Source organism: Oppia nitens, unplaced genomic scaffold (genome assembly GCF_028296485.1).
Source record: "Oppia nitens isolate AA-2021 unplaced genomic scaffold, nextdenovo-longstitch-racon4-pilon3 scaffold25_pilon_pilon_pilon, whole genome shotgun sequence".
Taxonomy (NCBI): Eukaryota; Metazoa; Arthropoda; class Arachnida; order Sarcoptiformes; family Oppiidae; genus Oppia; species Oppia nitens.
Genome location: NW_026533205.1, coordinates 667,202 through 685,000, shown reverse-complemented (window position 1 = coordinate 685,000; position 17,799 = coordinate 667,202). Strand labels below are relative to the sequence as shown.

Here is a 17,799-nt window from a genome sequence, read left to right as displayed (position 1 = left end):
GTTGTCCTCATTGCTGGTATTTACGGGACTCTTAACTAGCGATACAATAGCCGCTGCCGACAGTATGGCTGCCGATATCCGATATTTGCCAACAGCGGCCACAAACCCCGGCCGATCATAGCGGGGCATTAGTACCAATCGGGAGCCACAAACAATTGCCGTAAACACTTGAAATATGGCCAACTGTTGGCTGAGGTCACAGTAGCCGGCAATGACCTCGCGCTGAGTATAGCCAAAAAATTGGGGATAGGATGTGATTTCCAGTGCCGATACTACGCTATAGTGTGTAAATACTAGTGATTTGGTGGTGGATGTGGTGCTGGAGCTACCGGTGCTCAGTACTAGACATTCCGTTTGTTTAACATCGGGAGGTACGGCTATCTGGTCGTCGCCAATGGTATCGTACGGATCGATTAGTTTCCCATATGTTATGAATTTTTGTTGTTTATCATTGTTACCGATGATGGTGTCCATCAAACCATTGATATTATTAAATAAAATTATTTTCTGTTAAAAATATATTTAAAATAAAAAAAATTATTATTAATTTTTTATAAAAAAATATATATGTTTAACTACTGTATTAATAATAGTAATATTAATTAATTAATTAATTAATCATAATTAACATTTATATAGAAATATAAATAGTAATTTATAATATTATTATTATCAAATTGATATAAATTTATTTTTTTAAACTATTTTATTAATTTAATAATAATAATACAAAAAAAAAACTTAATTTTAATACTAATAAGTTGTTAAATTATAACTAATAACTAACTGTACTAATAATTGGGTTTAATTTTTTTTTAATAAATATTTTTTTTGTTGTTGAAATTACTAAAATAATATAATATATATTTTGTTTGATATCCAATATAACTAATAAACAAATTATTAGATCAAACAAATCAATCAAATAATATATTTTAATTAATAGTTAGTTAATATAAGTTTATAAACAATTTATAGATACCGTTTCCCTTACTCTCTCTCTCTCTCTCTCTCTCTCTCTCTCTCTCTCTCTATCTCTCTCTCTCTCTCTCACTATAAATACCTGTGTAATGGGTATACCATCTGATATACGTTTGGCATAACTTAGATTACTTGTGGCCGATATGGCCAACAATTTGATATTTTGTTGGATTATTTTGTCGCAAATACTTTCTAATATACAAACAAAACAAACAAAATAATTAATTAATTAATTAATTTAATTAAATTAAATTCAAATTTTAATTAAACTAACGATAGCTATCGGTCGATGGTATACCGAAAACCATAGCACCGGCTATTAATGCACCCAAATATAGGATCAAATATTGATAGCTATTTTCGCCGATTATGGCAAACAGTTGGCCCTCCCGGAGCCCAATGGCCAGCAAAGCGGTGGCCATACGTCGGGCATCGCAATCAATATCGTGAAACGTATGACTGATGTTTGATTGGCTGTCAATCTGTCGGTGTTTTTAATTTAATTATTATTTAATTAAATTATTTTTTTATTGATAATCACTTACCACTAGTTGATCGCTATGTTTGTCGAGATTATCCAATAGATATCTTTGCAATGAAACTAATGGTACGAAAATTTTTGATGAAAATGATGTCAATATTATCGGCTCCGTAGGCATTGTATAGCCATTCATATATCTGTCCGACTGAAACATAATTAATAAAAATAAAAATAAAAAAATATAATAATAATAAAAATAATTATTTTATTTTAAATAAGTTTAACAACAAAACAACAACAAAATTAAAACTAAAATAAATCTATTAATAATAATATGGAGACTTAATTTAATATAATAATAATTATTATTAATTAATTTTTATTACCGTATAATAAATATAATAATATGTTTTTTAATATAATATTTAATAAATTAGATGCTATTTATTGTGTTTATTGTATTTATTGTCTCTCAGTGTTTACAGTATTTTGTATCTTAGACTACAATATATATCTATATAATTATTTTGATGATAAAAATTAATACCATTATAATAATAATAGCTATATTTTTTTGATAAAAAAATTTTTGATAAAATAATTTTTATTATCATATAATTATTTGTTTAATTACTAATACATTGTTAATGTCATTGAATTTGACTTAAAAATTACTGTTTGATATAAATGTAGAATTAATATAAATAATATATATATTATAATTAAATACTAAATAAATTATTAAAATAATTAATAATTAAATAGTAAAACAAAATCACTAAAAATTATTGAAATTTTTGTAAAAATAAAATAAAATCTTAGCTATAAATTATATATATATTTATTTAATAAATAACAAAATTTAAATTTAAGTATTTATATATTTAATGTATTTATTTATTTTATGATACAATTATCAGTTAATATGATAAATAAAAAAAATATTATCACTAAATTTTATTAGATAATAAAATAGCAATAAATTTATTTTTAAGTTTATCACATTAACACTAATAATTTAGATATATTTATAATAATAATAATAATTTTAATTAACATAATTTATATAATTATAATTTTTAAATTAATAATAATTGAATATAAAAAAAACATTTTTAAAAAAATATTACTATAAATAAAATCCAATAATATTTTCAAACATTTCAAACACTAAAACAAAAATTTATTAGTATTTCATATATTATTATTATAAAAATAAATTCAAACATTTTTTTCTGTGAAATTTGTTTTTTTTGATGATATCAACAATTTATTTAAATAAATAAATTCAAACTTTCACTTTTCAAAAAATAATATTTTCAATGTATTAATTATTACATAAGTTAGCAAAAATTTATAAATACATATACATAAAACAAAAATAATTTTTTTTTAAATAAATTAAAGTACATGTCATATGTTTTGTATAAACTTATATACAAATATTTTTTGTACACAATATAATACTGTTATTATTATTATTATTATTATTATTATTATTATTATTATTATTATTTTGATATAAATATTATGCTAAATAAACAACATATTTGTGTGAATCTGAAACATTGACAATATATATATATATGATATGATATAATATAATCATTTATTATATCTAAAACATTAATACATACACACAGTGTATATACAATATATTGTATATAATAATTGGACAAAAACAAAGAAAACTACTGTTTTATATATATATATATATATATATATAAATATATATAGTATTTATAAGTTATATAATACAGTATAAGTACTATCTATCTCTATATATGAGAGACATATGTAATATTTATTACAATTTGTTAGATAATAATTGACAGCAAAATAGAGAGTCAAAGTAAGAGAGAGAGAGAGAGAGAGAGAGAGATAAAAAATATGTCTTTTATATGTTTCAAACAAATTATGCCAATTATGTCTCATATCTATGAGGGGAGAGTTAGAGAGTTAGAGAGAGAAACAGAGAGAGAGAGAGAGAGAGAGAGAGAGAGAGAGAGAGAGAGAGAGAGAGAGAGAGAGAGAGAGAGAGAGAGAGAGAGAGAGAGAGAGAGAGAGAGAGAGAGAGAGAGAGAGAGAGAGAGAGAGAGAGAGAGAGAGAGAGAGAGAGAGAGAGAGAGAGAGAGAGAGAGAGAGAGAGAGAGATAAAACACTTTACCACTACATATAACAAGCCGTTTATATATATATATGTATTACTGTTATATACAGTGTATATGTTATATACAAATATATATATAATAAGTAAAAGTATTGATGAAACTGTTCAGAGTTGCAGAGAAAGAGAGAGAGAGAGAGAGAGAGAGAGAGAGAGAGAGAGAGAGAGAGAGCACAGTTATAGATGAAAATTATGATTATTATTATTATTATTATTGTTGAAGTAGTAAGTAGTGGCAAAAAAATAAATACATATACACTGTATATATATATATATATATATATAGTGTTATATTCAAAGAAAATAAGTTTGTATAACAAAAACCAAATGAGTTATCATTATTATCGTTGTTGTGAAGACTCTCTCTCTCTCTCTCTCTCTCTCTCTCTCTCTCTCTCTCTCTCTCTCTCTCTCTCTATTGACTCTCATATTTCACTACATCTTTTGAAAGACACTTCATTGAAGACAGAGAGCTCTCAATCATCTTAAAGATCTCTCTCTCTCTCTCTCTCTCTCTCTCTCTCTCTCTCTCTCTCACTGTTTTGTAGTCTCTTTCAAGACATTAGTTCAATGCCCTCCTAAACCTCTATATATTTTTTTCTCAGTGTATATGTGTATTGGAAAAAACCAAACAAACAAACTATTATTAAATCACAGAAAAAAAAACTTTGTTATTAAAAAAATAATTTTTTTAAAAAAAATCTATGTTTTGTTGTCTATGTTGTTAAAAAAAATAATTTTTTAATGTTAATCAAAAAAAATCAAAATTAAATAATAATAATAATAATTTTGTTGTTTAATCATCTAATATCTGAATATGACATAATTTTTTTAAATATATGATAAAATACTGTAATTATATATATAACACATGTATTTAAAAAACATGTCGACAACTATTACTACTACTACTACTACTACTACTACTACTAATAATAATAATAATAATAATTTTCAAAAACTAATTTGCATTAAATTATTTTTTTTGGTTATCAATTGATAATAAAAAAAAATCAATATATTTCTAATATACATGTATATAGTGATGACATAATTATTTTGGTGATTTAATTATTATTATTATTATTATTATGTTTGCTTAAACATCATCACACCATTAAGTTGATCCACATTATCATCAACAACAATATGGATGGCCATCAAAAAAACTATTGTTGGCTATTGTTGATGATAGCCATCGAGTTTTGTTTGATAGGCGAGTTCAATGTCAGCCTAACCACCGCAACAACAACTCAACAGTCAACTAACCCTAATAGCAACCATCAATTGGTCATCAAATCAAACATCACTACTACCGCCAGCACATCCATCATCAGCACTAACTGTTCCTATAGTTTCGAGGATGTCTACTGTGATTGCGATCCCGGAGCCCAACAGCTAAACTGCTATAACATAGAGTCTGCGGAGGACCTGCTGTTTGCTTTCAATCACTTGTTGAACACAACCGGACGATACTATTGGCTGGAGTTGACTGTCCATTGTATCCAACCGTTTGATACACTAACTAAAACATTTCATCTGACACCCGATATTTTTACTAATGGACCGAAATTCCAGCGGTTAAACTTCCTGGGTGATTGTAGTAAACCTAAACACTATGATAACCTGTTGGCACAGGTGGACAGGGATGTCGACCGGTTGCTGATGACGGGGAATTCGCTGAGGATTACCACTACTTGTTCATTGTTTCAGATAAAATTTGAACGATTAGGGGAACTGGTTATCAAAGAGTCACTGATGGCCGGCGATATGATTTCCGCTACGTTTTCAACTAAATGTTTAGGTTTTGGCTATGATTTTACTATTACTACTAATTAATTAATTAGTTAATAATTATAATTTAATTAGTTTAATACTATTAATTTATTTAGCTAATACTATTAAATTTAACTAGTTAATAATATTAATTTAGCTAGTTAATAATATTAATTTAGCTAGTTAATAATATTAATTTAGCTAGTTAATAATATTAATTTAGCTAGTTAATAATATTAATTTAGCTAGTTAATAATATTAATTTAGCTAGTTAATAATATTAATTTAGCTAGTTAATAATATTAATTTAGCTAGTTAATAATATTAATTTAGCTAGTTAATAATATTAATTTAGCTAGTTAATACTATTAATTTAATTAGTTAATAATATTAATTAAATTAGTTAATATAATTAATTTAGCTAGTTAATACTATTAATTTAATTAGTTTAATATTAATTTAATTAATTTAATATTAATTTAGCTAGTATATGAATTTAATTAATTAGTTAATAATATTAATTTAACTAATTTAATACTATTAATTTAATTAGTTAGGAAAAATAAATATTATTTGTTATTTTCTAAGTAATAATTTTATTTTGAATAATTTTATTATTATAATTATTAATTATGACAGATAATTATCAATCACTAAAATTTTCAACAAAAAAATAAACAATCATTAGTATATTAGATCTCTAAGTTTAAAAAAACTTTAAAATTATTATTTAAACAGCTCATATATATATTTTTTGTTTATTATTTTTATTATTATTATTATTAATTTTATATAATAAATAATCATAAATTTTAATTATCTAAATTATGGCATTGATAATTTAATTTAGGCTAAAGTAATTTTATTTTATTTATTTTTTGTTGGCAAATACATTTTAAGATAGAGTTAAAATAACAAATATTATTATTATTATATATATATATAATAAATTTAACTAAAATTTTATTATTAATTAATTATGCATTAACTCTATCTTATACTATATATGTATTAATATATATATATATATTTTAATTATTTAATAAAATTAACTATATATACAGTATATACAGTGTTATGTTAATAAAAACAAAAAATTAGTTAATTTTGTAATACAAACCATAATTATTATTTATGTTTATTATATTTGATAAAATATCATTAATTATAATTATTAATATAGTTTTTCTTTTATTATTATTATTATTATTATTATTATTATCACTAAACATACCATCTATTTGTTAACTTAGCAAATATATATACAGTATATACTGTATATTAACAGTTATTAATCATAATATAATGTACAGTATATTTAGAAACAAAAAATAAAACATTATTATTACATATTTTTACTACTATTACATACTATTACATACTATAATATAATATCAATATAACTAATAAACTTTACATATATATACTGTATATAATCATAATTATTATATAACTTATTAAAAAAATTTAACCAAAAAAATAAATTCAATTAAATTAAATTAATTTCCAAAAAAAAACAAAACAAAACACAAAAATAAAAATTAATTTTTTTAGATTAATAATAAAATTATTAAGATATGTTATACACAAAAAAATAATATCATTAATAATAATATTAATAGTTATTTAAATTTTTTTATTTTTTTATAAATTTATTTTTAAATATTTAGGCCAATACGGCACCCGCAATGAGGCCCTACCGTTGGCCAGGCTGTCCATAATCGGTTGCAATATAACACTGATAGAGTCGGGTGCTTTCAATAATTTTGCTGAATTACAATCGATAGACCTGAGCCATAACCAACTGACCCATTTATCACGGCATGTATTCAGTGGACATCTATATAAACTACGATCATTGCGGTTGGCCTCAAATCGGTTGCAGACATTGGGCGCCGATTTTTTTGATAAACTACCCCAACTTAGACAGATTGACCTATCGGGTAACCAATTGGCCACTTTGCCGTATATTTCGTCTATCGGTAGTCCGCAGGTATTAGCAATTAATTTAATAAAGTATTTAATTTATTTTTTTTAGTAATCAATAAAATATTATAATTATTTTTTATGATATGATATTTGTCTATATTTGTTATTTATTTATTTATTTTTTATGGATATAATTTTAATTAACCTTGGTATTATTATTATTATATATATATAATTTTTATTTTACTATAAATAATTAAATGTATTAATTAAATAAATTTTGTTGTTGTTGTTATTATTATTATCTAATTAATTATTAATGTTTATTTACTTATTAATATTTATTTAATTTCTATTATTTGTTTTTTTAATAAGTTTAATTAAATTAAATTTAAGTAATTAATTGTATATATAATTATATATCTATATACTAAACTAAAAAAATATATTGATTACAGGGTTTAATTGTCTAGCATTTTAATTTTAGTAGACATTATTAAAAATTATTATTATTATTATTATTTTTTAATTTTTTAGATAAATTACATTTATTTTTCATTTTTATTTTTAATCAAACAATTTAGGTCATACTATTGGCTGATAATCCATGGGATTGTCGATGTAAGCTAACCTGGATTGCCAACGATTTAACCGATAAATTAGATAATAAACGCTATTTTGATGAACCCCTGTGCCAGACACCCGATACGGTTAATGGCTGGCCATTGATGGATGGCCTGAAATATGTCGATCAAACATTTTGCTAATTAATTAATTAATTAATAATTATATATATATAATTAAATAAAATAAAATTAAAATTATAGTTTGTTTGTACTGTATATATATATATACCAATAAATATCAATATATTATATATATATATAACATTACATACAGTATATACTGTAATATAATTTATATATTATACACTATTAATATATTTAATAATTGTCTATATTTTTAGTGATAAACAAACAAATTTTTGTTTTTAAAATTCATTTAATAATTATTTTCATTTTGTTTTTTTTTATTTTTTGATGTATAATAATATCGTTATAATAATACTATTAATAAGTTTTTTTAATCAATAAAAATTGTAAAATGTTTTTTATTTTAAAAAAATAATAATAGTTTAATGAAATATTTTATTGTATAATATTTATTATGAAAAAATTATTAGTTTATAATACATTAACATTTTTTTAAAAATTATTATTTTGTAATAATTATTATAATTTGTTATATTTTGACAATTATTTTTGAAATAATTATAGTATTTTTTAACCGTAAAAACTATCAAAAAAATCGAAATTTAAAAATAATATAAAATTCATAAACAACTAAATTTTTGTAAATTTTTGTTATTGTCTAATATTTTTTAAATAAAAAACAATATACAGTCCTAAATTATTATAGTTATTAAAATTTATTTTTTATTATTAATATTATAATAATTTAAATATTAAATTCATTAGTTATTAAATATTTAGTTATTTGGCATTAATTATATTATTTTGAAATAATTTTTTTTATTTTTATTTCGTATTAGTATTTTCTAGAATTATTATTAATTTTTATTTAATGATATAATAATTATTTAAATATTACAAAATAAAATAAATACATTTACTTATACTGTATTATCAATATATTGATTATTATTCATATAATTAGGTTAATAACATTATATTTTTATTGATATTTTTAAAAATAATTACACTATTATGCTATAAAAATAAATAATGATAAAATTATTATAAACATTTAAAATTTTAAACATATATATATTTTTTATATAATAATAATACAGTAATAATAATAATAATAATAAAATATAGTAATTATGTATTTTATGGGTAGAATTATTTTTTTATATTTTAATTGAAATTTTCATAATATATTCATAATTATTAGAAAATTTTTTTTTAATTATTTTAAAATAATACAAAAAAAATAATTAAGTAATTTATATGATCTGTTAATACTAGTGTTGACCGATGCGGCCGTAAATATAATAAATAAAAATAAAATCAACCAAACAATTAGCCCATAGATTAATGTCAATTGGGGTATAATATCCATTGAAACAAATACAATGATATATAAGACAAAAATACTGGTCGTACCAAATATTAGCCAAACATTTAGCAAAAATTTTGACCAATAAGTCTGGTTATAGTCGGAGATTTCGGCAAACAATTTGTCCATTGATTTTATAATCAGTTGAATACGTTTAGTATTATTATAATTGGTAATTGTTTGACGTTTAGCTATCAATAATTGTTTATTGATTTTCTGGTGTTTAAGCTTTAAATAGCGGCACAGTATGTAAAAGTAGACCACTTGATAGGGTATTATATTACCAAAATAATAGGCATTAAGGGTATGAAACGGATAATAGGGTATACCATATAGTAGACAATATTTTAGGGGCATATTCAGGATGTATGCACCCATTGAAACCATAAGGGAAAACAATGGCAATATATAGTTGCTATTAAATTGACAACTAATGGACAGCCAATACATCCGTTGGGTTAGCTTATGGATGTCCTGGCGGTTGGTTAGACCCATATCATGGGGTGTCCACCGATAGCCGGACATCATTTGAAATATACGTAAAAATCGAGGTTCAATATCATTGATATAGTTATAGATATATATTAATTCAGATAGTATTATAAATAATAAAACCAATATCAGTGCAATATGTATGAAACTACCCAATCGCCATATGCTGATCCAATCGCCTAACTGTGCCATAAGTAGACAATCATAATGTTTATCATTGTCTTGAAAATAACAGATTAGGTTTATATGTATATAAACTAATGAAACAATTAGTATAATTATCGGTCGATTAAACCATAGTCTCTGAGGACAACAATCATCGGCGACGCCAATTAATCGATGGTTACTTAAGCCGATTCGGTATAAATGATAGGCCGACCACTTGTATACCTGATTTTCGGGCAATAGTTTGTTTGATAAAAATTCAGACATTTTTTTTGTCGTAGAAAAGTTAACAAAAAAAATATATTTTATAATATTTAAGTTTTTTTTAAAAAAATAAATATTTATAATTAGCTAATAATTGTAATATATTTGGTATTTTATAATTAAATTATTATAATTTAGTTTTTTTTTGATAACACAATAAAATAGTCTATAGTAGAGAATAATTTATTTATAATTTTATTTTATTAATTTTTATAATTAATTTAATTATACAAAAATATTTATTTAGTAATTAATATTTAGTTATTTTTAGCAATAATTATATTATTTTCTATATGTTTTTTTGGCAATTACTTAGAAATAATTTTTTGTTTGTTGTTTTTATATCATAATTTTCTAGAATTATTATTAATTTTTTTATAATAATATAATTATTATTTAAATATTTGAAATAAAATTATTAAATATATTATTGAAAATACAGTATAAAACTATTAAATATATTGTTTTATACTGTATTTTCAATATATTGATTATTATTATTATTATCTATTATTATTAGGTTAATAACATTATATTTTTGTTATAATATTATCCTATTAAACAAATAATCGTATATTTATTACAAACTTTTAAAATTTTATATATATATTATAGTTTTATATTTTTTACAAATAAATTGTATATTTTTAAGCAAATTTTTTATTTGCATTTTATATATTAATAACAACAATAATTATATTATATTTATTATTATGTCTATAATTTAAAATAAACATTATTTTTATTTAATATAAGTTATTAAACTTATTAGTGTTTTATAATTATAGTATTTAATATAAATTATAATTATTTTTTTACAAATTAATAATTTATTTTTAAAATACTATTATATACACTAATTATGTATATTTTACATACATATATAAATTTAAGATATAACATAAGATATATTATTAATTAAAAAAATAATTTAATATAAAATATAATATAAATATAAAATACTTTATAAATTATTAAATAGTTAGACAATTCAAATAAAACAACATTTTTTTAAATTTAAATTTAAATAAAAAATTAACTATAAAATGCTTAAATTTTTAACTTATAATAAACAATTGTGTACTGTATTTAAGTAGTATATTACAAATAATAAAATTTGAAAATATTAGATAAAATAATTTATTTTATTGAATAATATTTTATATAATCATCATTAATTATTTTATTTATTTTTTTAATAATTTATAAATTATTATAAATAAAAAAAATAAATTTAAATAATATAGTAATAAAAAAACACATTAGCAAATAAATAATATATATATTATTTATCTATATTATACTACAAAAAACAATTAAAAATTAATGATTGTGTTATTTTAATGATGTTTATTGTATTAATGAAAAAACATTAACTATATATTATTGTAAACATTAAATATTTATTAAATAATAATATAATAGTTTAGTTCAACAACAATAGTCATAATTGAATTAACAGAAATAAAATTAAAATTTAATTTTTAAGTAATTTTTTTTTAACTAAACAAAAAATAATGTCTAAATTTTCAACAAATCGTTTATTACCCGCAAATATGGCCTACAAATCGGCGGCCTATCATTTATACCGAATCGGCTTAAGTAGCCATCGATTAGTAGCCGCAGTCGCCGATGATTGTTGTCCTCAACAACCAAAGAGACTATGGTTTAATCGACCCGTAATTATACTAATTGTTTCATTAGTTTATTTAATTCAACGACTAATATGTATGTTATTTATCAATGATACGGATGATTGGCTACTGTTTGCCCGGTTAGGCGATTGGCCATACTTTTTGAAAATCAGATTACTATCGAAAATATCGATACCATTGATAACAATGTTTCTACTAATATCAATGTTAACCTATTCATACAACTACAGGTCGGGTATAAAACCAACATTTTTACGGGTATTTGAAATGATGTCCGGTTTACGGACACCCCTTGCGGTTGGTCTAACCGATCGCCTGGTCGTCCATAAGCTTACGAAACGTATGCGTATACTATCTATTAGTTTTCAAAAAAATAATCAATTTATACCCATAATGTTTGGATTGTTTTTAAGTTTATTAATCTATATGTTAAATATACCATTAGTTTATACACTAGTCTATGGTATACCCAATACCCTATTGTTTAGTCTATGGTGTTATCATATATGGAATATAATGCTATATCAATGCCTATACTTTTATATATTATGTATGTATTTAAAACTAAAACAATTGGCTATTTATAAACAATTACTAAAATTATTTCATAAGAAAAAACTTAGTAAACATTATACTACTCCTACTAAACGTATTCAAACAATAATGAAATTAATGGACAAATTGTTTGCCGAAATTTCCGACTATAACCGCACTTATTGGTCAAAATTTTTGCTAAACGTTTGGCTAACAATGGGTACGACTATTGTTGCCCTAATCTATTGTATTGGTTTTGTATCGATGGATATTATTGTCAAATTGGTACTAATTTATGGCCTATTTTTTACGTTAATGTCATTTTTATTTATATTAATAACGGCCGCATCGGTAACTAATTTTGCGTATAAATCCTATAAATTATTGAACAATTGTTTTGTTAATTACTAAATAAAAAAATTTATGTATAAATATATATATACTAAGTTTGTAAAAATACAAAATTTTGTATTATATATATATATATATATATATATATATATTTAATATTTTGGATGTTATTATTATTATAATTAAATTAAATTATTAAATAAATTATCTTAAATTTTCAACAACAACAACAAAAAACTAATACATGTATTTTATTGTAAATGTAATAATGTTTATTATAATTAAAATTATAATTACTATTTTATTACATCTACAATAATATACATGTATTAGTTTTATTTTTGTAGATGTAATAAAATAGTAATTAAATTTTAATTATCATAAATTTTTATCTATTTATCATTTTTTTTCATATAACTAAATTAGTAAATTATATTTAAAAAAATTAATTTATATATATATATATATATAATATTCAGAAAAATAATCTAATTCTAGATGAAAATTAAAAAAAAATTGTTATAAACCTAATTAATGTTAAAATTTTATTAATATTTTGTTAATAATTATAAATAGTTTTATATATATTGTTTTTAATACTAGTATATATTAACTTTATTATTATTATTGTTTATTACTTTATTTTTTTTAAATTTATTTATTTAATATCTTAACTTTTAGTATGTATTAATCTATATCATACTTATATTTTTTATAAAAATTATTATATAATAAAGTCATATACTATATAATACTAAATAAATAAATTTGAAAATTTTTGTTTTAAAAGTTTTAAATGTCTATTACGGTAATTATAAAATAAAAATATTTTACAATTAAATAAAACCGAGAAAAAATAATTTAATATTATAAATATGATAAAATAATTTTAAAAATATGATTGAAATAAAATAATAATATTGTGTTAACAAAATTAATGTTTAACTAATATAAAGGTTTTTAACTAATATTGAAATTTCAATATATATATATATATAATAAAATTGTTTTTATTAATTTCATTAAATAAATTAATAGTCATAATAATAGTTATAATTAACAGCTATAATATTTATTATTAAATTGCAATACTTGTATACAATATTATTTATAAATTAATAAAATTTATTTTTATTTATTTAATTAAAAAATTAGGTTAATTAAACTTTTCTATTTTTATTATATATATATATATATTTACCTGTAATTGTAGTTAATATGCTAATAATAAATATGTTTATTGTAATTATTTTGTATCATAAAAATAATTAACAATAATATTAAAAGTAAAATAATTAATAATTTTTATTTTAGAAATATAATTTATTTTTTAATTAAAATTAACAGTTTGAATGTAAAATTCAACAAAAAAATCTGTTATAATATAAATAACAAATTATATTACAATTTTTAGCTAATAGTTTAATTATATATTTAATAAAAAAAAAACTAAAATATTATAACATATTTTTGTTAACTTTTCTGCAAAAAAAATGTCTGAATTTTCAGCCAACAAACTATTGCCCGAAAATCTAGTATACAAGTGGTCGGCCTATCATTTATACCGAATCGGCTTAAGTAACCATCGATTAGTAGCCGCAGTCGCCGATGATTAAATTATATTTAAAAAAAATTAATCAATTGATAAATTGTTTGCCGAAATATCCGACTATAACCAGACTTATTGGTCAAAATTTTTGCTAAATGTTTGGCTAATATTTGGTACGACCAGTATTTTTGTCATATATATCATTGTATTTGTTTCAATGGATATTATACCCCAATTGACACTAATCTATGGTCTAATTGTTTGGTTGATTGCATTTTTGTTTATTATATTTACGGCCGCATCGGTCAACACTAGTATTAACAGATCATATAAATTACTTAATTATTTATTTATATAAATATTATTTTTTTAAAACATTTAAAAAAAAATTATTAGTCAATTGATAGTATAATTAAATAAATTAGATTAAAATCAGTTTTTATATTTCAAATTTTAAAGTTTCAAATAAATTTATAAATATTATAAATATGATAAAATAATTTAATAATTAAATAATAATATTATTTTGAAAAAAAACAAAATTAATGTAAAACTAATATTAAAAAAGTTTTTTTAACTAATATTGAAATTTCAATATATCGTATATAATAAAATTGTTTTTATAAATTTTATTAAATAAATTAATAGCTATATTAATAGCTATAGTTAACAGCTATAATATTTAATATTAAATTGCAATACTTGTACAAAACAATATTATGTATAAATTAATAAAAATTTATTTTTATTTATTTTTTAATTAGAAAATTAGGTTAATTAAACTTTTCTATTTATATTATATTAATATATATTACTGTAATTGTAGTTAATATGATAATAATGTTTTTGTATAATAAAAATAATTAACAATAATATTAACAGTAAAATAATTAACGATAAATAATTAATAATTTTTTGTTTAGAAATATAATTAATAATATTTTTTTGTTGTTAATTAACAGTTTGAATGTAGAATTTAACAAAAATATATATATATATAAATTCTGTTATATTATAAACTATTATATTAACGAAAAAAAATAGTCAGGCCGCTTCCGTTACTACCGGTGCCGATAAATCATTGAAATTGTTAAACAATTATTTTATAAAACAAATGTAATAATACCTTTACTACTACTACTACTACTACTACTACTACTACTACTACTACTACTACTACTATAAAATATATTATAAAATATTAATCAAATAAATTCACCAAAAAAAAACATTCATAAATTATTTTCAAAATATTTCTTTTAATATTATAATAATTATTTGAAACATAATTATAAAAAAGCAATAATAATAATAATAATAATAATAATAATAATAATAATAATAATAATAATAATAATAATAATAATAATAATAATAATAATAATAATAATAATAATAATAATAATAATAATAATAATAATAATAATAATAATAATAATAATAATAATAATAATAATAATAATAATAATAATAATAATAATAATAATAATAATAATAATAATAATAATAATAATAATAATAATAATAATAATAATAATAATAATAATAATAATAATAATAATAATAATAATAATAATAATAATAATAATAATAATAATAATAATAATAATAATAATAATAATAATAATAATAATAATAATAATAATAATAATAATAATAATAATAATAATAATAATAATAATAATAATAATAATAATAATAATAATAATAATAATAATAATAATAATAATAATAATAATAATAATAATAATAATAATAATAATAATAATAATAATAATAATAATAATAATAATAATAATAATAATAATAATAATAATAATAATAATAATAATAATAATAATAATAATAATAATAATAATAATAATAATAATAATAATAATAATAATAATAATAWTATTATTATTATTATTATTATTATTTTAATTAAATAAAAATTAATGATCTTTATTTTAAAAACATGTTTTCATTAATATATTAAAAAATATATATAACAACTATATATTTATTATATTATATCATAATTATCTTATTGGAAATAGTCATTAATATATTAATATATTAATAGTTAAAAATATTATTAAATAAAATAATAATAATAATATTTAGTTTGATTTWAAAAAAAAAACCAGTTGAGAATGCTTTAAAAGCATTTCCACACGAATTCCTTAACTTAAAAAGAAAAAATTTAAAAAAATTAAAAAAAAAACAGTTGAGAATGCTTCAAAAGCATTCCCATACGATCTCCTTAACTTAAAAAAGAAAAAAACAAAAAAAAATCAAAAAAAAATTTTTTAGCGGAGCCTGGATTCGAACCTATGTCCTCGTGGGACAGACAGACAGACGGACAGACTTTTAGAATGCATATACGTATTCCTTTCAGGAATTCGTGATAATATTAAAAATTTCTAAATAATAAAATTGTTGTTATGAATTTTATTAAATAAATTTAAGATATTAATATATATATATATATATATRTATGCTATATATATATAGTATGTAATTCAATTGCTATCAACAATGTTAAAAATTTAAAAAAAATATTAATAAATATTACATATTTTTTTTATATTGTATAAGTAATTTCAACTATTAATACAATTGTTGACATATTATTAAACAAATTAATGATTAAACTAAAAATAAATTTTTTAATTATTATTGATATCGTAATTATAATTATAATTGTTGCGGTAATTATATTTATAGCACTAATAATTATATATTATATAAATTTAATTAATTAATTAGTTAATATATAAAAATATTATTTAGCTAATTTCAAGTACATCTAAACCATAATTAAATAATTAACTATAAGTTTATAATAATAATAATACTTATAATCTTTATTTAGTTTTAGTAATTAATATTTTATTACAAAGTTTTTTGTATATTTATATATATATCGTATATATATTTATTAAATTAATTATTGTATAAAAAATAATTATAATTACTTTAATATAGATAATAAATAAGAAAAAAATAAATTAATTAAATTTATTGTTTGGTGCATATATATATATATATACAGTAGTTTACATTACTGTATATTATATTTAATATATAAATTTGAAAATTGAAATTCAATTATATTAATCTTATTATAATATATTGTAAAAAAATGTCTGAATTTTCAGCCAAAAAATTATTGCCCGAAAATCAGGTATACAAGTGGTCGGCCTATCATTTATACCGAATCGGCTTAAGTAACCATCGATTAGTAGCCGCTGTCGCCGATGATTATTGTCCTCAACAGAGACTATGGTTTAATCGACCGATAATTATAATAACTATTTGTTTTATTTATATTATTGAACGTCTAATTTGTTTGTCAATTGATACAAACAATTACCAATTAATTGCACTG

At 19.5% G+C, this 17,799-nt stretch overlaps 2 protein-coding genes across 2 annotated transcripts in view; one reads left to right on the top strand and one right to left on the bottom strand.

The window, feature by feature from the left end:
- LOC128954119 (uncharacterized) overlaps positions 1–1,647 on the bottom strand; it is a gene marked incomplete at its 3' end in the record, with an annotated part of 3,841 nt that extends 2,194 nt beyond the window's left edge. Inside the window, exons 1-4 of the mRNA XM_054299687.1 lie at positions 1,527–1,647; positions 1,256–1,463; positions 1,064–1,173; positions 1–507 (exon numbers count right to left, since the gene is read on the bottom strand). The exon at positions 1–507 is cut by the window's left edge and continues 709 nt beyond it. Coding sequence (XP_054155662.1) covers positions 1–507; positions 1,064–1,173; positions 1,256–1,463; positions 1,527–1,640 — 939 coding nt within the window. The remainder of the gene's footprint in view (positions 508–1,063; positions 1,174–1,255; positions 1,464–1,526) is intronic.
- A 3,117-nt stretch (positions 1,648–4,764) lies between these two features.
- On the top strand, positions 4,765–8,101 carry LOC128954118 (leucine-rich alpha-2-glycoprotein-like). The gene is made up of 3 exons (XM_054299686.1): positions 4,765–5,433; positions 7,076–7,398; positions 7,919–8,101. The coding sequence occupies exons 1-3, from the start codon at positions 4,779–4,781 to the stop codon at positions 8,099–8,101; spliced, it is 1,161 nt and encodes a 386-aa protein (XP_054155661.1). The 5' UTR covers positions 4,765–4,778.
- Positions 8,102–17,799: the final 9,698 nt, after the last annotated feature.

Coding starts and splice junctions, on each gene's coding strand:
- LOC128954118 (XM_054299686.1), top strand. CDS start 4,779: ATGGATGGCCATCAAAAAAACTATTGTTGGCTATTGTTGATGATAGCC. Junction 5,434..7,075: donor GTTTTCAACTAAATGTTTAG/GTTTTGGCTATG, acceptor TTAAATATTTAG/GCCAATACGGCACCCGCAAT. Junction 7,399..7,918: donor CGTCTATCGGTAGTCCGCAG/GTATTAGCAATT, acceptor CAAACAATTTAG/GTCATACTATTGGCTGATAA.